Consider the following 24,825-nt stretch of genomic DNA (forward strand, 5'->3'; position numbering starts at 1 on the left):
TATAAAGAAACAAAAACCAAGTAGGATAATACATTTCAGAAATAAAACTTTATTTACTTTTGTAAATATATCAGAAATGTATGAAAGAAAAGAGTAGACTTGTGACTAATGTCAAAATGTAATCATTGGTGTTGGAAGAGAAAGATTCCATGTGGCTTGATACCGTACTTTAGCACTCCATGAAGTTGAAAATACATTTTCCAATCAAACAAGAAAGTTTGCAGGATTTGTGTCACTGGAAACTTAAAGGAATGATTTCTCTCTGCTGATCAGAAATTTGTCACACACATGCAGACTAAGCACGGAATACTTTTAATCAGAGAATAGTAGAGAAAAATGCTTCAAGGTAGCTAAATACCTTTTAGCCACTTTCAGATTTTTATTTTTTTCTCAATGGAACACGTCCCAAACCCCAATAAAGTATACATTTTCTAAAAGCGCTAATATAGAGCTATCCGACCAAGCACAGTGCACGGTCATTATTTGCATAAGAGTCACGTGACAAGCGTTTTGCTGAACCCTCCAAAACCGGTTTTTCCCGCCTTATGCAAACACGCTGCAAGATTTCCGGTTGGAATTTCTTCATTGACAAGCCTTGACAATATCCTTAAAAACCGTGTCTGCGATTTTTTCCCGGAGGCTCCATTCAAATTATATGGCGTGATAATTAAAATTCCTTGAAAAGCACCTTCATCTAACATCTTTAAGAGCGCATTAAAAAAAAAGGCATATAAGAAAATCCCAGACATGGTTTTAAAGGATATTGTCAAGGCTTGTTTGCTTTATTGGGGTTTGGGACGTGTTCAATTGAGAAAAAAATAAAAATCTGAAAGCGTCTAAAAGGTATGTAGTTGAAAGAATAAAGTAGAAAATGATGTGGAATGTAATTGAATTTTGAAAGATTTCTGATTGAAAGATTTGCATGATGACTGTTAAACTGAAAGCACAAATCACCCCATTTCTTTATCACGCATTAAGAAATGTCCTAATTTGCTGTGAAATCTGTCATGGTGTTAACCCTTTGCACCCTGACCCCCTGGTGACCTATGACATCATATAGACATTTTTTTTCCGAGCTGGGTTCAAAAGGTTAATGTTTTAAGTTTGGTCAAAATAGTTGATGAAAACTTTTTGTATTTTATTCAAATCTATATCCAGGCCTGCCAACCGGGAAATAGTCTACAAAGGTTCTTTGGATCTCTAGCTTCTTGTATCAATCTGTTCACTTGTCCGCTAACACTGACAACAACTCCCTCTTCAACACCTTTCAGTTTCTGCTGTAGTCGTAGCAACACCCTTTCGGCCATTTTGTTTGATTCCTCAGTGTTGCTTTCATTGCTGTCTCCTGATCCTTCCAAGGCATCCCTTTCTCCAGCATTGGTGATGTTCAGGTCTGATACATCCGGATCAGCTTTATTCTGCTGCAGTTGAAGAACTTTCAGAGGAGACAGAGTCCACTCATACAATGGGTCATACAATAGAACCTAAAGGAAACAACATGGGATAATATGACAATGTCTAAATGACTGAGAAAAGAAAAGGCTATCTCTTATCCTCTGCAGGAGAGAGCATAAATTGTCTCATTCATTCTAAGAAACAAATTAAACACTGATTTCTGCTTCACCATTTTTCTAAAACTGCAATATCATCATTTAGCTGTACTTGAAATATGAAGGCATTGAAAGTTCTTTGCACAGGCAAACGTATTTACAGGTTTGCCTTCAGAACCCATGTATGCAAAACTAAACGCAAAAAAAAAAACGTTCTAATTCAACGTAATGTCATTGAATAATGCAAATACCGAATAAAATGGCATGCTGTCTTATTTCGCAATGTTTATTTTTATGTTATGAAGTTTCTTGAAAGTATGTCAATTTTTATAACTATGCATGGTTATTTGCTTTGAGCCATTGACATGAAAAGTACGAAATCTGCAGCCAATGATGACCAACATTTAGAACAGTTACCACAAACCCTAGATAATATGTCCAAATATTATCGCTCAGCACCTACATACCAAATATTAAAGTTTTATATCAGCTATTCAGAGTTTATAGCTCATTTTACAGATTTGCAGATAAAAAGGCAGTGATGGATACCAAATAACATAGATAATGACACTGAAGAGTACCATACCGACACATGTACAACACATTTCACAAATAACACTCCAAACATGTTTATCAACATAAGAACTCTCTCCTTTGTGCCCATGCAATATGTGTAGATAATTGGCAAACATTATTCACTTTTTATTTCATATCTGTCTGGCTTGACCAGCTACCTTATAAAGAACTTGATCATTCTGTTTCAACATACCTACCTCTACAATGGTAAGTAAAGCTTCCTGGTTGTTGTGCATTACCACCATGGTTTTCTCACAGAACCTAATGGAGAAACATTCAAAATTGGTATTCTCAATATTATGACTACCATTATCCATCGCATGAAATATTTACTTAGCAGAAAGGGCCAGGCCTGAGCTAAAGGCATGTTAGAGATAAAACTTTATAATTATAACATTGAACAATTATTACTCACTGTTTTAGCATTCTCTGTACCATTATAAAATGCTCAGCTGGAATCAGGCCACTGATATATTGTCAACAAGAAGAAGACCTGTGAACATTTTGAAGCTTATGCGCACATATTTCAAATTGAAGCTAGAGAACTCAACATGTCATTTTGCCGGATAGGTCTACGGTTAATTTTCATTGTCAAATTTTCGTCTGATGCAGCTCGATGAACTCAAATGAAAAGTTAAAAGCAGCAACGGCAATGAAACAACATTATTGTTTTTAAATCATTTGATTCTCTTCAATTTAATTTTGGGTTCAATGTGTAATCAACGCGTTGCATTACCATATTGTATTGATTCAACTGTGCACAGGCGTGTGTTCTGTCATGTTCTTTTTAGAGTCTGTCTTGACGCTAGTCTTCTGAACTCTCATTCAAACCTAGTGTCCTATATAACGACATTGTCCAACTGTATTTAACTTTTATAATGCGCTATTGTATTTAGTTGCAGATATAAGACCTTTGGGGTGAAAATTATCATATTTCAATGAAATCGTTTTCCACCAATATGCTGATGTTCAGTCCAGAGGTCTTATAATATCTGCAACCAAATACCAGAGTGCCCAATTTATAACCTCTAAATATTGCTGTCATAATTTAGTTCGGGGCAATTAAAGATCAATCTGTGCGATGCACATTTCAAAACCAAAACAGCCATTGATTCGCTATGTTTTATTACACAAAGAATGCTCAATGTAGAAATGGCCTAATTTATTGTATTAAGTTTATCCTCTTATAATGAGGTTACAAATGATAATATTAATAATAATAATAATAATATTTATTTCTTTAAAGCGCACTACACATACGTCTCAGTGCGCTTTACACATTTAAAATTGATAAAACACCAGCAAAGCATGACAAACTAAAATGTTAAAACAATCAAAATAGGCTAAAACATAAATGGTTAAAATTGATGAAAATTTCTGCAGAGTAAAAACAGTCAAAATACAAAAAAAAACATTATTAAAATTATACAGAGTAAGTAGCAGAAAACGTAAAATAAATCAAGCATCAGCGGTTCCGGTAAAATGGTGACCTTCCAAAACATTAGTAATAGTGCTTTGCAAAAAGGTGAGTCTTTAAAACGCGCTTAAAACAGTCAACGGAGCTGGCATTACGAATATCAGGAGGCAATGAGTTCCATAGAGAAGGTGCGCAGACAGAGAAAGCTCTCTGCCCATATGCCTTGTTGAACATTCCACGCGGTGGCACTAAGCGTAACGAATTACTCGATCTGAGATCTCTGGTAGGGGTGTATATCTCGATCAGATCCATGAGATAAAGTGGAGCAGCACGATGAACTATTTTAAAGGTCGTCAACAAGATTTTGAATTTAATTCTAGCTTCTACTGGCAGCCAGTGTAGATCAATGAAAACGGGTGTGATATTATCAAATTTTCGAGTACGCGAGACAAGGCGAGCTGCAGCATTCTGAAGTGATTGAAGGCGTCCGAGCTGAAATTTCCCAACACCATACAAAAGGCTGTTGCAGTAATCCAGCTGAGAAGTTACAAATGCATGGACCATCTTTTCTGTGGTGGGTCTGTCCAACAATTGACGGATCTTGCCAATTCTACGCAATGCATAAAATCCATTCTTACAGATGTGGCTGATATGGTCTGACATCGAGCCGTCATGGGTAAGTTTCACACCGAGATTGCGAACTGTAGCAGAAGGGGCAATATCAGACTCGCCAATCCTTAGACTTGAGAGTTTCACTGCATATCGGATCTGGAGACGAGACGAAAACTGAACAACCTCTGTCTTCTCATCATTCAGTATAAGCATATTGGATTTCATCCAGCAGCGGATTTCGTTGGCGCATACCTCGACAGAACTCGAACTTCATCAGGTCTGCTACACACAACATAAATCTGTGTATCATCCGCATACATCATATGATTAAACCATGCTGGACGATGATGTCTTCAAGTGGTGATGTGTACAGAGTAAAAGAATCGGACCCAGAACTGAGCCTTGAGGAACACCATACTTCATATGTGTACTAGCTGATGCTGCAGAGCCAACTTTGACGCACTGCTTGCGATGGTTGAGATAAGACTTGAACCACGATAGAGCTGTACCTGTGACACCAAACCGAAATTGAAGTCTATGAAGTAGTATCTCATGATCAACTGTGTCAAAAGCCGCCGACAAGTCCAGCATGATGAGGAGAACGTCATTTTTGTCGTTGAGAGCAAGCATGATGTCATTATGGACACGCAGGAGGGCAGTCTCTGTACTGTGATGAGCGCGATATGCGCTCTGGAACTTGGAAAACACAGAGTGATCACTGAGGTAACTGCTCAACTGCGATGCAACAATGCGCTCAAGAACTTTAGATAAGAATGATGCGATATGGTTGTGGAAATCAGACCATTGGGGTGAAAATTTTCATATTTGGATGAAATTATTTTCAACCAAATATGCTAAATTTCACTAAAGAGGTCTTACATCTGCAACCAAATACCAGAGTGCCCAATTTATAACCTCTAAATATAGCTGTCATACTAAAGTTAGGGACAATTAAAGAGCAATTTGTGTGATGCACATTTCAAGACGAAAACTGCCATTGGTTTTCTGTTTTATTACACAAAGAAAAACATTCAATGTAAAAAAAATAGCTGTCATAATTTAGTTTGGAACAATTAAAGAGCAGTCTATGAGATGCATATTTCAAGACGAAAACTGCCATAGATTCGTTGTTTTATTACACAAAGAAAGACATTCATGTGAAATGGCCTAATGGACAAAAGTAAATGCTGATATGTTTTGTATCCAATCAAAAGTCCAAGAGGTAGGCGGTTAAAAACACACTAAATAAAATAACAAAATAACAAGTCATCGTTGATGACACAGTCCCCACTTGTTAATGGGTACTTTGATTACATGTCCTCAGAGAGGATAGAGTCCTCTTCATTAATTAGGTCTGTGATAAAATACTTTGATACAGATGGCACTCAATGGCCAAGAATGAGTTCCATGGTGATGAAAACATAAAACCAAAGTAGGCCACCATCCTAAAGTTCATAAAATGAGTCTACTAGGAATTAATCAACAGGATGTTGCAAAACATTTTTGCATACAATCCTAACACTTAACAGATATCACTTGTACCATATTTCATAAAGTTTGATGCAGTATTTACAACACTATGAGATCAACATCTGTATCAAGTTTCATCACATTTGATGTTGTATTAATTTGTGGCTATATCACCCTAATTAGGAAAGTTCATTACTTATGCAATTACAAATTAATTAAAATGACACTGATAAATGTCTTTTTCAATGTTAAAGCAATGTGAGCTTAACATCTGTACAAAGTTTCATGAATTTGATGCAGTATTTCTTGACATATCAGCCTATTTACGAAACTTCAATAATTGACATGTTACTGCTACATGACGTGAAACAAATTGAGGAGCATATGTATGAAATAGGTCAATGTCCTTGTACCAACTTTGAATGATACTGGTGGCAATATGTCTGAGTTATGGCTCTGTACATAAGAAAATTGTAACAAATTCACCGCCATGCAGCGATATTTGATCTTACTGTTTAAAAAATCAACAAGTGTATGTACGACATAAGTCAATGTACATGTACCAACTTTGAATAAGATCAGTTGAGACTTGCCAGAGTTATGGCTCTCGACATGAAACAACCATAACGAAATTGCTACCATGTGGCCATATTGGACCATCTCGTGAAACCAATCGACATACATATGTATAAATAAGTCAATGTCCTTGTACCAACTTTGAATAAATTTGCTTGATACATGTCTGAGTTATGGTTCCGGACATGAAAAAATCGGAAAAAATGGCCACACGGCGGCCATATTGGATTGTATCACAAAACAAATCAATGTGCATATGTATGACATAGGTCGATGTCCCTGTACTAAGTTTAAATAAAATCGGTGAATAAAATCAGTTGAGACGTGCCCAAGTTTTGGCTAAGGACACGAAAAAATTGTAACAAATATGGCTGCCATGCAGCCATATTGGATCATATCATAAAACAAATTGACGTACATATGTATGACATAAGTCAATGTCCTTGTACCAACTTTGAATAAAATCGGTTGAGATATGCCTGACTTATGGCTCTGTACATGAAAAAATCGTTAGAAAATGGCTGCCTGGCGGCCATATTGGATCGTATCACAAAACAAATTGACGTGCATATCTATGACATTGTTCAATGTCCTTGTACCAACTTTGAATAAAATCGGTTGAGATATGCCTGACTTATGGCTCTGTACATGAAAAAATCGTTACAAAATGGCTGCCTGGCGGCCATATTGGATCGTATCACAAAACAAATTGACGTGCATATCTATGACATTGGTCAATGTCCTTGTACCAACTTTGAATAAAATTGGTTGAAACATGTCTGAGTTATGGCTCTGTACATGAAAAAATCGTTAGAAAATGGCCGCCTGGCGGCCATATTAGATCGTATCACAAAACAAATTGACGTGCATATCTATGACATTGGTCAATGTCCTTGTACTAACTTTGAATAAAATCGGTTGAAACGTGTCTGAGTTATGGCTCTGTACATGAAAAAATCATTACAAAATGGCCGCCTGGCGGCCATATTGGATCGTATCACAAAACAAATTGACGTGCATATCTATGACATTGGTCAATGTCCTTGTACCAACTTTGAATAAAATCGGTTGAAACATGTCTGAGTTATGGCTCTGTACATGAAAAAATTGTTAGAAAATGGCCGCCTGGCGGCCATATTGGATCGTATCACAAAACAAATTGACGTGCATATCTATGACATTGGTCAATGTCCTTGTATTAACTTTGAATAAAATCGGTTGAAACGTGTCTGAGTTATGGCTCTGTACATGAAAAAATCGTAATAAAATGGCTGCCTGGCGGCCATATTGGATCGTATCACAAAACAAATTGACGTGCATCTGTATGACATATGAAGTAATTCTTGTACCAAGTTTGAATGAAATCGCTCCTTGCATCTCTGAGATATCTGCGTGAACGGACGGACGCACGCACGCACGCACGCACGCACGCACGCACGCACGGACGCACACACGCACGGACACGACCAAACCTATAAGTCCCCCCGGACGGTGTCCGTGGGGACTAATTAACACAAAATTTACAATGTCATTGTTGAACAGTTTTCGAATACGAACTGCCCATTCCTGTAACCAGGTATGTAAGGGTCCCAAATTCGACAAAGTGAGCGTCGAACTGAGCGTGGCAAAAGACAAAGTGAGCATCAAACTGAGCGTGGAAAATGACAAAGTGAGCGTCGAACTGAGCGTTAGAAATGGCAAAGTGAGCGTCGAACTGAGCGTTGGAAATGATAAAGTGAGTGTCAAACAGCGTTGAATACGAAGTAAGCGTCAAACTGGGCTAAAAAAGAAGAACTGAGCGTTGAACTTAGTAAGAGTGCTAAAACGTAGCGAATATGCGAAATATAGCTTGCATGGGTGCTCCGTTAGCGCGTACTGGATAGAACACGATTGCCAGTTGGCTAATAAAACGTGTTTACGATGATGCGCGCAATATTGGTGTCATAATTACAATTAATTACAGTTTACTACTCTTCGTAGTCAAAATGAATAAGAGATAGGAGTCAAGGTCCTGCAGTTGACGGACCTCGATGGAGCAATGTCAATCACTATCTGTAGTGTGCATGTACGTGAGTTGACAAATGGCAGGCAGAGCGAGGTCAAATTACGTCATTCTCTATGTGTTGACTGAGACTAAAAAGTTTTGAGCCAATCATAAGCTTACACCTGAAGCCGAAAAAAATACTGTAACTTTCATTTTTTCGGGTGAAAGATGTTCTCTCACGTTGCTTTAATTCTGAAACATTTGTCATGTTCGGCAATCGTGATGTCAAATGGATAGAAAATCACAGTCATCACATGCACAGAATCCCACGTCCAAAAAACGATCATCGCATAGAGTGTCACGTTCAGCAAACGCTTTTCAGACAATGTGTTTATTCAGGCAGTCTAAATTGACCTTTCAACATCAAGAGTCTTTGGATAACAAGTTTGATTATGTAGATTCATTATTGAACATACGCGAACTGTACGTCAGTCAAGTTTAGCCACGCTGACAGGACATCAAACAAATCAAGTTCACGGAATTTTCAGTGCTGCAGTGGGCGCAACCCTCTGAGCATAGGGAACCCAGAAGTCTGGTTATTGTTGTTGTTGTTGTTGTTGTTGTGTGATTGTTGTTTATGTTTATTAGTCTGTTGTTGTTGTTGACCAATACAATTAAACGAACATAACTGTTGTGTTGTTGTTAATACTTCAAGCGTAACGTAGATGTCATAAGAAACGCTACAAGGACACTATCATTACTTGGCCCGATACATCTATCTGCTGACGCGTACACTCTCTTCATACACTTAAACAGTGTATAATTATAAAAAATGACAGGAAATTCATGAAAATTGGTAAAATGTCCCCCAAAAATTTTGTTGGGAAAAAGCACCGTCATGCTATACAACAAATGGTACCAGTGAGCGGCGTCGCTTGACAATACGTCGGCATTTTATGGCGATCAGCGCAGAAATGATCTTTGAAATTTTACTGTGCAGCCACAATAGTCCTGGCACAGACACATTCATTCAAAATCATCAAAATGCAGAGTGATTTTTATCTAGAGAAGCGTGGTCCGTAGCGGCACATACCCCAGGCCCCGTCGCGACTATGGTTATCGATGCGTGCAGAGCCGTAAACTATGTCGATATGTCGGTCAATTTATATTTTTCTTGATTATTTCATAGTGATCGCGCCAACTAGATTTGCAATATCTCTATCACTCTGTAAAAAACTACAATGCTATCAACACAGATATAACATTGGTGTCATGTGATAAACACATAAATATTTCTGGTTTATTCCTTGCTTACATTCATCGTTCTGTTTGCTCAAAGATCAAAGAATACCTACCATTCTGTAATCTTTAATGCAGAGCTTCGGACTTCAAACAATTATATCAGCAGCGTATTTTATTGACACAAGCTTTATAGCAGAATGCTTTCTTTATTGAACGTGTTTATGAAGAGATGATAAACTTGATCGTAAACTTGCTTCAAGTCTGTAGGCGTATAAATATCAAAATGACATAAATTTAAGGAATAAACTTCGCCTACCCGGATGTTCGCATGTCGGGTTGGTGATAGGCTGTTACGTTGGGGTGAACGATGTGGCTGAAACGTCGCAACCCATCGTAGTAGTTTAACCAATTTTAACTGGTAATTTCAGTGCCTTCTTTATTGACTACAAGGACATTCATGCTGCTATCAAATATAAATAAAATATAGACACGACAAAGTGTCCCCAGACGCGATGTCGATATTTGCTATCATGGAATGGCTCTACCGATGTATGACCAGAGTTTTACTTCCCGATCGCACAAATTGAACAAAATTTGGGTGTCGTAATTAACTTGAACGTTACATTTGATAAATCGTCAACTATTTTTTTGACATCGATTACACCTAAGACATGTTAGGGGTGTTCATGAATTGCACCTTTTTGTTAGGTATTTAGTTTGCAATATTTTACAGACGTATGGAAGTGAACATACGCAACAGTGACAACGTACTAGTTTATTTGACAAGACGTACATGCTCTCTCTCTCTCTCTCTCTCTCTCTCTCTCTCTCAAAAAAAAAAAAAAATACTGCAAACTGTAGCCGTTCATGCCATATACTTTTGTGCCTGCGGTATTACCGCGATCGTTAGGAGTGGAAGATAAAACTTCATAATTATAACCTTGAACAATTATTACTCACTGTTTTAGCATTCTGTGTACCATTATAAAATGCTTAGCTGGAATCAGGCTACTGATTGGCTGGAGCAAGAGTATATATAGTCACAGGGTTTTACATCACTTTTTACTTTTGAGAGTCCCTGGGACCCCTGGTGTTAGAAAATGGGAGTCCTACATCAAAATATGGGGGTCCCAATTTATTTCAAAGAATATTTTATTGTTTATCCATGCCATGGTCTTCACTGTGTTCAGTTAGTGTTATAACACACGGCAAATGGTTGCGCATTTCTTAAAATTATTCTTACATGAAAATTCTAGTTCATACTGAGGTCCCTCATTGATCAATTCAAAGAACACTATTCATAATTGAAATGATCTCATAACTTTAATGACAAGTTCACAAAGTTGTGAAATTTGAACAAGTATTCAAATTTGTCAAATTGACAAGAAGGTAAGTAATTTCATACTCTGAAATGGCATTCACCCAGCAAGTCCAGTAGGTTGAGTTCACACTCTGCCAGCAGCTCCTTCAGCAAATAACCTAGCATTGTTTATGAAGTCAAAATCATCTGTGATGGGGCTAACCAGTTTGATGAACATTAGTCTATTAAGCCTTCGAGGATTGAGTCTATTTCGTGCCTCTGTTTGATGGCATTTTGTACTGAAAAGCCCCTTTCACATGGGGCAGAGGACACTGGTATGAAAAGAGCAATTTTAGCAAGAATGGCAAGATCAGGATACTCCTCTGTAAAATCAGTTAGCAACAGCTTGATATACATATCAAAATTCAGTGCGTCCCTATGAGATCTTGTGAAGTGTTTGTAAACAAGAAAGTGTGCCCTAGCTCTATCAGCATCAATACCTGGTGTATTGTTATGATGATTCAACAGTTGATCAAGCTGGTTGACCCCATAGTCAGGTAGGTTGGCCAAATTTTCAGGATATCTGTGTGGGTTTAGAATTACATCAAAACATTCCAGAATATTCATCTCATCATCTGGAAATCTGCAATCTAAATTCTGCAGTAGTTTGTTGATATAATTTTCTCGTACACTACAGAAGCTCTGTCTGAGTGGCTGATTGTAAGTGATTTTAATGTTTTTGTATGGGTTTTTCTGACCATTGCCAGGAACATCACCCAAATCATTAAAGACTTCTCTGACAGTGTGTGAATCATTAGTCATTGTATTCAATGTGTCCCTAATAGACTGAACACTTTTTTTGATATGGGATAGGTTGACAGAATCTTTCTGAAATGTAAGGCTCAAAATTCCAATCACAGTAAGGACATCAATCAATAAGGCAGTGAATAGCAGAAACAATGAATTAGAGACAAATTTCAACAGCCCATCAGCCTTTCCCCCTTTTTTGTCACTTGCAAGTGCCAGGCAATTGGCTCAAAACTGATGAAAATCATCTTGACAGCTGATTCAACCGACAACCAGCGAACAGATGTAGGCTCAGTAATTTGTTTCGCTTTCCCATTCAACAGAGTTTGAATTTCTCTAAGTTTGTCATATCTCACACTAGAGTCATTAAAGTATTTATACAATGAATGGATTATATTATGATATTCTTTGCAATATTCAATATCTCTGCCTGCTTGAGAAGCAGCAAGATTCAATCGATGTGCAACACAATGCACTTGAACAAGGTTGGGATTTCTGGCTTTTAATTTTGCACCCAACCCGTTCAAACGACCGGTCATTACGGCCGCCCCGTCTGTTCCCAGTCCATATATTTTGTCTACGGTCGCGTCACAGATTTCTTTCCTAGTCAAAAATTCAATCATGGCGTTTTCGATCCCTGCAGCAGTGGCAATTTGCTGGTTACCGAGGAAAGAAACATTCGCCTCGCCATTCTGAATATATCGAACATATATGGCAAGTTTCTTATGAACGATTATGTATTGTCACAAGTCTCATCCAACATTATACCGATGAAATCACTTGCATGTATGCTATCAATCAGGGACTTCTCGATCACACGTTGAATACACTCTTCAAACTCCATAACTATCTGCGGACGTTTGTAATATTCAATGTCTAAGCCGTTCAGATTCTGTAGATGCATGATGTCAGTGAATACATTGCATGGAAGGTCACGTTTAGCGATCAGATAAACAGTACGTAATTGTGCAGCGTACGCCTCAAGTTCGTTTACCCTGCACCTGCCGGTCCTCTGCAGATTTGCGAGCGGTAGTAAATTGTGACCTCAAGCTTAGGATTTTAAACACTTGTGAGATGACTTTTCGAGTCCTGATGACCAGTGAGAGTTGAATGTTGAAATTAGAACAACCTTCCGTGAACGGGCATGTAACATTCGATTTCAAACATACATCGCATTCCATGACGTTTCGCTCTTCAGAATATCGAAGCCATTTAAATCTATTGAGCCAACTTCTGTTGAATGTTCGTATTTTGCTGACTTGGCCGGGGGATCTGATGTATCAGTATCGCATGGCGTAGCTGCTGTTTCGGCCTCGACCAAACCTACATCGTGCTGGTTGCTGCGGCTGTCGAAAGACTTTCGCAGATCGGCTTGTTTTGGGTATTTGACACGACCCGCCATGATGCATATAAACATGTATTGATCGCCGCAAACAAGAAATCGACCAATTAAGAATCAGTTTACATTTTGAAAGTCACTTTTTACGGTAGTAAAATTTGTTTCCGCGGTACCATTGGTCATCAAACAGTGGAGGCCAATGCACTACGGAGCATTCTATTAAAGTATGGGGTCGGTAAGGTTTACTGGGATGTGTTTTACGTGTTCAGCAGCTTCGCGAGATATACACCAGCAACAGATATTTCTGCGTCCGAAGGGACGCGTAGTTTAGTTTTTGAGGGGTCCTGGGTCCGGTTTTATGCGTAAAGGACGCAGAAATGCGCGTCATGTAAAACCCTGATAGTCAACAAGAAGAAGACCTGTGAACATTTTGAAGCTTATGCGCACATATTTCAAATTGAAGCTAGAGAACTCAACATGTCATTATGCCGGATAGGTCTACGGTTAATTTTCATTGTCAAATTCATCTGATGCAGCTCGATGAACTCAAATGAAAAGTTCAAAGCAGCAACGGCAATGAAACAACTACACAATTGTTTTTATATCATTTGATTCTCTTTCATGTAAATTTGGGTTCAATGTGTAATCAATGCATTGCGTAACGATATTGTACTAGATCAACTGTGCACATGCGTGTGTTCTGCCATGTTCTTTTTAGAATTTGTGTTAAGGCTGGGCTTCTGAACTCTCATTCAAACCTCATGTCCTATATAACGACATTGTCCAACTGTATTTAACTTTTATTATGCACTATTGTATTTGGTTGCGGATATAAGACCTCCGGGGTGAAAATTATCATATTTGGATGAAAATATTTTCCACCAAATATGCTAATGTTTACCCCAGAGGTCTTATATCCCCAACCAAATACCAGAGTGCCAAATTTATAACCTCTAAATATTGCTGTCATAATTTAGTTTGGGACAATTAAAGATCAATCTGTGCAATGCACATTTCAAAACCAAAACTGCCATAGATTTTCTGTTTTATTACACAAATAAAAACGTTCAATGTAAAAATGGCGTAATTTATTGTATTAAGTTTATCCTCTTATAATGAGGTTATAAATGATGCGCCTTTGGTATTTGGTTGTGGAAATCAGACCTCTTGGGTGAAAATTATCATATTTGGATGAAATTATTTTCAACCAAATATGCTAAATTTCACTAAAGAGGTCTTACATCTGCAACCAAATACCAGAGTGCCCAATTTATAACCTCTAAATATAGCTGTCATACTAAAGTTAGGGACAATTAAAGAGCAATTTGTGTGATGCACATTTCAAACCAAAACTGCCATTGATTCGCTATGTTTTATTACACAAAGAAAAACATTCAATGTAAAAAAAATAGCTGTCATAATTTAGTTTGGAACAATTAAAGAGCAGTCTATGAGATGCATATTTCAAGACGAAAACTGCCATTGGTTTTCTGTTTTATTACACAAAGAAAGACATTCATGTGAAATGGCCTAATGGACAAAAGTAAATGCTGATGTGTTTTGTATCCGATCAAAATTCCAAGAGGTAGGCGGTTAAAAACACACTAAATAAATAACAAAATAACAAGTCATCGTTGATGACACAGTCCCCACTTGTTAATGGGTACTTTGATTACATGTCCTCAGAGAGGATAGAGTCCTCTTCATTAATTAGGTCTGTGATAAAATACTTTGATACAGATGGCACTCAATGGCCAAGAATGAGTTCCATGGTGATGAAAACATAAAACCAAAGTAGGCCACCATCCTAAAGTTCATAAAATGAGTCTACAAGGAATTAATCAACAGGATGTTGTAAAACATTTTTGCATACAGTCCTAACACTTAACAGATTATCACTTTTATCATATTTCATAAAGTTTGATGCAGTATTTAAAACACTATGAGATCAACATCTGTATCAAGTTTCATCACATTTGACGTACGTTGCATTAATTTGTGGCTATATCACCCTAATTAGGAAAGTTCATTACTTATGCAATTACAAATTAATTAAAATGACACTGATAAATGTCTTTTTCAATGTTAAAGCAATGTGAGCTTAACATCTGTACAAAGTTTCATGAATTTGATGCAGTATTTCTTGACATATCAGCCTACTTACGAAACTTCAATAATTGACATGTTACTGCTACATGACGTGAAACAAATTGAGGAGCATATGTATGAAATAGGTCAATGTCCTTGTACCAACTTTGAATGATACTGGTGGCAATATGTCTGAGTTATGGCTCTGTACATAAGAAAATTGTAACAAATTCACCGCCATGCAGCGATATTTGATCTTACTGTTTAAAAAATCAACAAGTGTATGTACGACATAAGTCAATGTACATGTACCAACTTTGAATAAGATCAGTTGAGACTTGCCAGAGTTATGGCTCTCGACATGAAACAACCATAACGAAATTGCTACCATGTGGCCATATTGGACCATCTCGTGAAACCAATCGACATACATATGTATAAATAAGTCAATGTCCTTGTACCAACTTTGAATAAATTTGCTTGATACATGTCTGAGTTATGGTTCCGGACATGAAAAAATCGGAAAAAATGGCCACACGGCGGCCATATTGGATTGTATCACAAAACAAATCAATGTGCATATGTATGACATAGGTCGATGTCCCTGTACTAAGTTTAAATAAAATCGGTGAATAAAATCAGTTGAGACGTGCCCAAGTTTTGGCTAAGGACACGAAAAAATTGTAACAAATATGGCTGCCATGCAGCCATATTGGATCATATCATAAAACAAATTGACGTACATATGTATGACATAAGTCAATGTCCTTGTACCAACTTTGAATAAAATCGGTTGAGATATGCCTGACTTATGGCTCTGTACATGAAAAAATCGTTAGAAAATGGCTGCCTGGCGGCCATATTGGATTGTATCACAAAACAAATTGACGTGCATATCTATGACATTGTTCAATGTCCTTGTACCAACTTTGAATAAAATTGGTTGAGATATGCCTGACTTATGGCTCTGTACATGAAAAATCGTTAGAAAATGGCCGCCTGGCGGCCATATTAGATCGTATCACAAAACAAATTGACGTGCATATCTATGACATTGGTCAATGTCCTTGTACTAACTTTGAATAAATCGGTTGAAACGTGTCTGAGTTATGGCTCTGTACATGAAAAAATCGTTACAAAATGGCCGCCTGGCGGCCATATTGGATCGTATCACAAAATAAATTGACGTGCATATCTATGACATTGGTCAATGTCCTTGTACCAACTTTGAATAAAATCGGTTGAAACATGTCTGAGTTATGGCTCTGTACATGAAAAAATTGTTAGAAAATGGCCGCCTGGCGGCCATATTGGATCATATCACAAAACAAATTGACGTGCATATCTATGACATTGGTCAATGTCCTTGTATTAACTTTGAATAAAATCGGTTGAAACGTGTCTGAGTTATGGCTCTGTACATGAAAAATCGTAATAAAATGGCTGCCTGGCGGCCATATTGGATCGTATCACAAAACAAATTGACGTGCATCTGTATGACATATGAAGTAATTCTTGTACCAAGTTTGAATGAAATCGCTCCTTGCATCTCTGAGATATCTGCGTGAACGAACGAACGGACGGACGCACGCACGCACGCACGCACGCACGGACGCACACACGCACGGACACGACCAAACCTATAAGTCCCCCCGGACGGTGTCCGTGGGGACTAATTACCACAAAATTTACAATGTCATTGTTGAACAGTTTTCGAATACGAACTGCCCATTCCTGTAACCAGGTATGTAAGGGTCCCAAATTCGACAAAGTGAGCGTCGAACTGAGCGTGGCAAAAGACAAAGTGAGCGTCAAACTGAGCGTGGAAAATGACAAAGTGAGCGTCGAACTGAGCGTTAGAAATGGCAAAGTGAGCGTCGAACTGAGCGTCGAACTGAGCGTTGGAAATGATAAAGTGAGTGTCAAACAGCGTTGAATACGAAGTAAGCGTCAAACTGGGCGAAAAAAGAAGAACTGAGCGTTGAACTTAGTAAGAGTGCCTAAACGTAGCGAATATGCGAAATATAGCTTGCATGGGTGCTCAGTTAGCGCGTACTGGATAGTACACGATTTGCCAGTCGGCAAATAAAAACGTGTTTACAATGATGCGCGCAATATTGGTGTCATAATTACAATTAATTACAGTTTACTACTCTTCGTAGTCAAAATGAATAAGAGATAGGAGTCAAGGTCCTGCAGTTGACGGACCTCGATGGAGCAATGTCAATCACTATCTGTAGTGTGCATGTACGTGAGTTGACAAATGGCAGGCAGAGCGAGGTCAAATTACGTCATTCTCTATGTATTGACTGAGACTAAAAAGTTTTGAGCCAATCATAAGCTTACACCTGAAGCCGAAAAAAATACTGTAACTTTCATTTTTTCGGGTGAAAGATGTTCTCTCACGTTGCTTTAATTCTGAAACATTTGTCATGTTCGGCAATCGTGATGTCAAATGGATAGAAAATCACGGTCATCACATGCACAGAATCCCACATCCAAAAAACGATCATCGCATAGAGTGTCACGTTCAGCAACGCTTTCCAGACAATGTGTTTATTCAGGCAAAGTCTAAATTGACCTTTCAACATCAAGAGTCTTTGGATAACAAGTCTGATTATGTAGATTCATTATTGAACGTACGCGAACTGTACGTCAGTCAAGTTTAGCCACGCTGACAGGACATCAAACAAATCAAGTTCACGGAATTTTCAGTGCTGCAGTGGGCGCAACCCTCTGAGCATAGGGAACCCAGAAGTCTGGTTGTTGTTGTTGTTGTTGTTGTTGTTGTGTGATTGTTGTTTATGTTTATTAGTCTGTTGTTGTTGTTGACCAATACAATTAAACGAACATAACTGTTGTGTTGTTGTTAATACTTCAAGCGTAACGTAGATGTCATAAGAAACCCTACAAGGACACTATCATTACTTGGCCCGATACATCTATCTGCTGACGCGTACACTCTCTTCATACACTTAAACAGTGTATCATTATAAAAAATGACAGGAAAATTCATGAAAATTGGTAAAATGTCCCCCAAAAATTTGTTGGGAAAAAGCACCGTCATGCTATACAACAAATGGTACCAGTGAGCGGCGTCGCTTGACAATACGTCGGCATTTTATGGCGATCAGCGCAGAAATGATCTTTGAAATTTTACTGTGCAGCACAATAGTCCTGGCACAGACACATTCATTCAAAATCATCAAAATGCAGAGTGATTTTTATCTAGAGAAGCGTGGTCCGTAGCGGCACATACCCAGGCCCCGTCGCGACTATGGTTATCGATGCGTGCAGAGCCGTAAACTATGCGATATGTCGGTCAATTTATATTTTTCTTGATTATTTCATAGTGATCGCGCCAACTAGATTTGCAATATCTCTATCACTCTGTAAAAAACTACAATGCTATCAACACAAGATATAACATTGGTGTCGTGTGATAAACACATAAATATTTCTGGTTTATTCCTTGCTTACATTCATCGTTCTGTTTGCTCAAAGATCAAAGAATACCTACCATTCTGTAATCTTTAATGCAGAGCTTCGGACTTCAAACAATTATATCAGCAGCGTATTTTATTGACACAAGCTTTATAGCAGAATGCTTTCTTTATTGAACGTGTTTATGAAGAGATGATAAACTTGATCGTAAACTTGCTTCAAGTCTGTAGGCGTATAAATATCAAAATGACATAAATTTAAGGAATAAACTTCGCCTACCCGGATGTTCGCATGTCGGGTTGGTGATAGGCTGTTACGTTGGGGTGAACGATGTGGCTGAAACGTCGCAACCCATCGTAGTAGTTAGCCAATTTTAACTGGTAATTTCAGTGCCTTCTTTATTGACTACAAGGACATTCATGCTGCTATGCTATCAAATATAAATAAAATATAGACACGACAAAGTGTCCCCAGACGCGATGTCGATATTTGCTATCATGGAATGGCTCTACCGATGTATGACCAGAGTTTTACTTCCCGATCGCACAAATTGAACAAAATTTGGGTGTCGTAATTAACTTGAACGTTACATTTGATAAATCGTCAACTATTTTTTTGACATCGATTACACCTAAGACATGTTAGGGGTGTTCATGAATTGCACCTTTTTGTTAGGTATTTAGTTTGCAATATTTTACAGACATATGCAAGTGAACATACGCAACAGTGACAACGTACTAGTTTATTTGACAAGACGTACATGCTCTCTCTCTCTCTCTCTCTCTCTCTCTCCAAAAAAAAAAAAAAATACTGCAAACTGTAGCCGTTCATGCCATATACTTTTGTGCCTGCGGTATTTACCGCGATCGTTAGGAGTGGAAGAGGTGTGAATGTTTCACTTCCAGTCCGTGGTAAAATGACTTTTCATGAATATTCAGTCTCTGAGCAGCGGTAATCCTGGTATAAAAATTGTAATTGTCATGGCCATGAAGCGAAATCTGTTCGGAAAAATTATCTACCCGAAACAGGGCAACAGTAGCAGGGAATGTCAACTCGTGCCAAATCATCAGGCGGGATTAACGACTCACGAAGTTCGTTGGGTACCGCCATAGTGAATGTATAACATCGACCTGGCGGGACGCGATCTCACAGCTGATGGCAAAATTATTATACCACATCCTATCGTTGGAGGCGCCATCACGCTCAGTTTGACGCTCACTTTGACGCTCAGTTTAACATTTTCCACAAAGTGCTCGATCGGCTCGGTTTGACGCTCAGTTTGACGCTCAGTTTGTCATTTTCCACAAAGTGCTCGATCGAGCACTTTGACACTCACTTTGTCAATTTTTGGGGTCTTACATACCTCCTGTAACTGTATGCTTCCAGAGGATATACTTGAACTTGATCCAATGATTCATTGGTTGTAATATGACTAATGTGAGGTGGTATTTTATTACTTATATGACAATGTAAAAGTCATGGCTTGGTTTTGTGAAAGAATATCATCCACATCGGAAAATTCAGCAAAAATGTTTTTCTTGTCTGAAAAACTGTAAAAACTTATCCGAGTATAGACATAGAAACAAAGAATATACTTTCTCCCAGTCTTATATAGAAAACACATTCAAAAGAAAAAACTAAAACAAGTCCAACTTTACAAAATAACAGTTCACAAATGGATGAATGAACTAGATGAGGACTTCATAGGTGAAAGGAATACTAAAATTTACCATTTCTCTTATTTTGATATTGTACGCAAAACAAACATTAAAGAGACAGCAAGACAGATGGTAGACTGAAAGATCTGTTGCTTGAGGGCGCTTTTATGCTCCCCCATAGAGAGCGCCTTCAAGCACCAAATCTTTCAGTCAAGACATGCAGACGGATAAAGAAAGAGAAAAAGAGAAAAGGACAGAGAAACGTCCATACCTCCTAAAAACACCTTCCACTTCAGCTATGCCCATCCCATCTATCAAATCTCTTGTTAACCTGAATGGTACTGTCTCAGGGGTTGGCAGAATTCTTCCTTGTTCAAAGGCAACACCTGTGAAAGAACAATGTTACTTATTCAGAGCTATGTCCATATATATTTTGTGCTTAAACCACAGGGATTGTCAGGGATTGGATTGGTTGACAGTGCATGGTTATTGGGCAAAAGATCCTGATGTAGGCTAAGCTCCTAATTTAGCCATAAAATGCAAGTCAACAAAAGCAATTGGCTAGTAACACTCTTATTATATGTCAGAAAAGATTTTAATGGAAAGCAAAGCATACAGTAAATATTAAAACATTTCTGATGGAAATATTTTTGTGGAAAAACATCAACATAGACACAGCAATGTAACCATGCAGATTTATTGCAATTTATACATATCTAATTTCTGAGCTGAACACTTGTGAATAGCAGTGTAAAAGACTGGAGCATGATGATACAGGCATTTGTTGCATGAATATGCAGTTATTTTCATAACATTAAGGTATGTATGAGTCAGTACCCTATACTACAGTCAAGACTGATGTAATTTGGTGAAACACCCTGTCCAAGCATAGCAAATATATTGGAAAAGGATGAGAAACATTGAACACAGATTTAAATCCTGCAAAAACAACTTGCACTTGTTACTGTACTTGGACACTTTGAAATCTTTGCAGCAGGAAGTGTTCTGGAAGCTAGGTGTACTGTGCTAGGTGTACTGTCTGGCGACTGTCTCTGTTTGTTAAATTTGCCAAGCAGAGACTAGTACTTAACAAACCTAGCAACTGTCACGAACACAATTGAAAAAATGTTCTGACCCAATTTTGCGAGTCATAACTCACCAAGATCAATATGAATAAGTTCTGCCGTGTTACAGTCTATCAGTATGTTCTGGACATGGCGATCTCCAAGTCCTACTACATAGCCAACTGCAAAAAATAAAAAAAAACTTTCATAGTATTAAGATATGTACGAGATTGTGACAAGCTTGTTTAATATATTTGCAAGGGCTTGTCTTCTTGACAAGTCTGAAAAATGGGTCTTGCAGTGAAATACATGTGCTCTGGCTGGGTGGGTCAACTGAGATCAGAGTTCTAAACTGATCTAAGGAACTATATCCTTTTCATCCTTTTCATCTGGCTGCTTTCTCCATGAAAGCTGAAGATCAGAACTGCTTTTAAAATACCGTACTCGTCCGAGTGTAAGCCCCCAGTTGAGCAACACTAAACGGCGGTACAACTAGGGGAGGGGCTTATACTCGAGCAACCCCATGTTATCTGCCATGGACGCTTAATTTATGCTAATTTTATGCACATTTTTTCAACACCACTGGATCTTTCTACCGCTTTCAAATCAACTTACAAATAAATTGATTACACATTCTTTGAATACAGAAGTGACATTTTGGTGAAATTTCAGCATTGAAAAACATAGGGCCAAAGTCCCTGAAGCTACTATAGACATGGATACAAAATTAAGTATTTCCTAACTGTATGAAATTATCTCACTAAGGTCATCCTAGGGACTTGTAAACCAAATATTAAAGCTGTCTGACCAGCGTTTTGAAAAAACAAGCGACTCAACAGTTGACAGAGCTCTGCTGTGTTATGTAGAGAATAACCTTTGTGACACATGTATTGATGAAGAAAGTGGATATCTTTGATAGCTCATTTCAGGATGGCCTGACCAAAAATGGAAAAAAATTCCGTAAAAATACAGATTTGCATATTTCATCAGACTATATTAGTCTATAATAGCAAATAAACGAGAGTTAATTACATTCTAATTAAAGTAAACAAGACTTGCTTAAATCAAGATTTACGTCATAAAAAAACAGCATATCTGTCAGGTTATAAAGAATCTTGAGCTGGTTATCTTTTAATATCAGTACTTTAATCCTATTAACCAAGCACATTTTAACTTTCAAATTAACATTGTATGTAAGTTCTGTTGAATAAGTTGAGACTGTACGTACTCAGAGAAAGCACACTGAAAAGACAAATGTTTGAAACTTAAGAAGTTCAAGGTCATCAAAAGCATTATAAGGAATCATGTTACAATTTCATTGCACTGTTTATACAGATTGCATAATTGCTATAAATAGCACATGAGGAATCTTACAGCAGAGCTTTACCATAAAAACCCTATCACTTTGCCCACTCTTGTAATTGACCACTCTATTTTTTTCCTCAAAAAGTAATCTTATTTTATCCTTACCAAGTCAACCATAAATGGAAATTAGAACTTTCTCTATCTCTATTTATTTGACCACCCTATCATGACAAACTATTATGAGCAATTTCTTTTAGATAACATAAATGGTGGTTCAGAATATATCAAAGTTGGGATTCAGGAAAGTTGCCTTTACATGTTTTAATCCTCAATTCACTATGAACTGTCAAAAAAAGTTGAATTTTCTGATAATTCCACACTAATTTTATTTTGGCTTTGATGATTTCCTAATTAATTCAATTATTTAAAATCATATTAATTATTCTTTTCTGGGTGAATTGATAGGGTTTATACAGTACAAGAATTACATACAATGTAAGTCAAACTTTGACCAAAAATGACAAAAAAATTCCTTAAAAATACAAATTTGCATATTTCATCACAATTTGAACAAATCTAAGTTGGGTTGTCCCTAGGGACCTGTATACCAAATAACAAAGCTGTCTGACCAGCGGTTATGAAGAAGATTTTTTACCAAAAACACCTTTTTTGGCATTAATTGCCTATTTTCAACAATATCAAAAAATTAAAAAAAAATTTTCTCAAAATCATATTTTTCATCTACACAACAAATATCAAATCAGTAAGTACTACGGTTCTCAAGATTTTGAGTGGACGGACGCCTCACAAACGGACATACATACATACATACATACAGACTGACGACGGACGCCGGACGGATACCCATCCCAATAGCTTCTATAGACTATAGTCTATAGTAGCTAAAAACCCAAACTTGAAACAAAGACGTCATGTATGCTGCTGATCAACAGTAATGTGAACTGGCATGCATTGCCTACATGGAAAGGCAACTCAATATTCCAGTATCAAACTGTCTACATCTTGTGAAAATTTCAACATAGCAGTGAAAATTGTAATAGTCACCGAAAAATATATTTTTTACTATAACCCAAACGGGACTTGAACCCCCACACACTGAGTAAACATCGCCTAGCTGCTAGGCCTCACACAAACCAGTCGGCTACCATTTCCAACCCAAAAAGAGTTGGTCACAGCAACCGACTTAGATGTTACAATCCTGTGCGCGACCGAGCAACACAGTGTGCATGGAGCAGACGACACACAGACACAGTACAAACACACATATAGTAATTGGAAAAGCACGAAGCTTTTTACTGAGCTATCAGACAGACTCGGGGACAAGTAAATATCCACCAGCAGAAACTGTCCACTCAGGTTAAAGAAATATTTTTTACTATAACCCAAACGGGATTCGAACCCCCACACACTGACGGAAAAAGTTTTCACAAATGAAAGGATAATTGCTTCAAACAAAAGAAACGCATGTTTAGAGGATGAAAACATCATGGTGGTGAATGAAAATAAACAACGGCGGACGTGAGTGAGACTAGCCCATTTAGGAGCTATGTGAGAGGTCAGAAATCGATAGTCTGCGCCCCCAATCTGCGCTAGCGCATTTCAATCTGCGCTATCAATCTGCGCTCCCATTCTGCGCTCTCGAACTCTCAGGGTACAGATCATGTAGTGATTAGAATTCAAAGAATACCAAGGTAAAGGGACAACATATTACATTATTGTTTTGAAAACTTGTATTTTTGTCCATTACTTTTTCCCGAACGACTTTGCTCAAACTGTCTATAGTTAACTTAGTGGTAGATGGTTTGTTGCGTTATAAGCTTATGTGTCCGCACAGTAGGTCAACCTAATGTCCCCAAATAAAAGTGCATTGGTGAATGCAAGTGTTTTCACCGGCTAACTTCTTTTTCTCACTAAAATCTGCTTTACCTCATTCAAAAAGATCGGACTGAACAGTTTCTGAGTTTGCCGAATCGGCACAACATCTTGCTGAGACACGCGAACACCGAATTTGACTGTCGTGTCTGTTTTCAAAAATATCTTCACACTGACGTACGCATGAACTGTGTTCAGAAAGGTAGAACACTGCGGGACTAAACTGTGGTCACTGAAAAGCTAGATTGTCATTGTGGAACAAAAAACTAAATTAAATGTCATCGTTGACGTGTCATTATGTTGAAAAATCTAGTTCCAAAAATGACTAATCTGTGTTCACGCTGCCCATTCGCCACGTTCGCAAATGCGAATTGAAATCAGCAGTGGCGAGAAGAAAAATCGATCCTAATTCGCCACAGTGGCGAAAGTGATTTTTGTTGAAAAAATTCCGCAAAATAAGCAAAAACGTGGGGTTTTTAGTCTTTTGTTGATCTGCGCTT

General features: G+C 37.8%; 1 protein-coding gene across 1 annotated transcript in view; it reads right to left on the reverse strand.

The window, feature by feature from the left end:
- Positions 1–547: 547 nt before the first annotated feature.
- LOC139142193 (serine-protein kinase ATM-like) overlaps positions 548–24,825 on the reverse strand; it is a 44,477-nt gene continuing 20,199 nt past the window's right edge. Inside the window, exons 14-17 of the mRNA XM_070712046.1 lie at positions 21,223–21,309; positions 20,335–20,449; positions 2,324–2,387; positions 548–1,484 (exon numbers count right to left, since the gene is read on the reverse strand). Of these exons, the coding sequence (XP_070568147.1) occupies positions 1,149–1,484; positions 2,324–2,387; positions 20,335–20,449; positions 21,223–21,309 (602 nt within the window). The 3' untranslated portion in view covers positions 548–1,148. The remainder of the gene's footprint in view (positions 1,485–2,323; positions 2,388–20,334; positions 20,450–21,222; positions 21,310–24,825) is intronic.

This window comes from Ptychodera flava, chromosome 10, assembly GCF_041260155.1.
Source record: "Ptychodera flava strain L36383 chromosome 10, AS_Pfla_20210202, whole genome shotgun sequence".
Lineage (NCBI taxonomy): Eukaryota > Metazoa > Hemichordata > Enteropneusta > Ptychoderidae > Ptychodera > Ptychodera flava.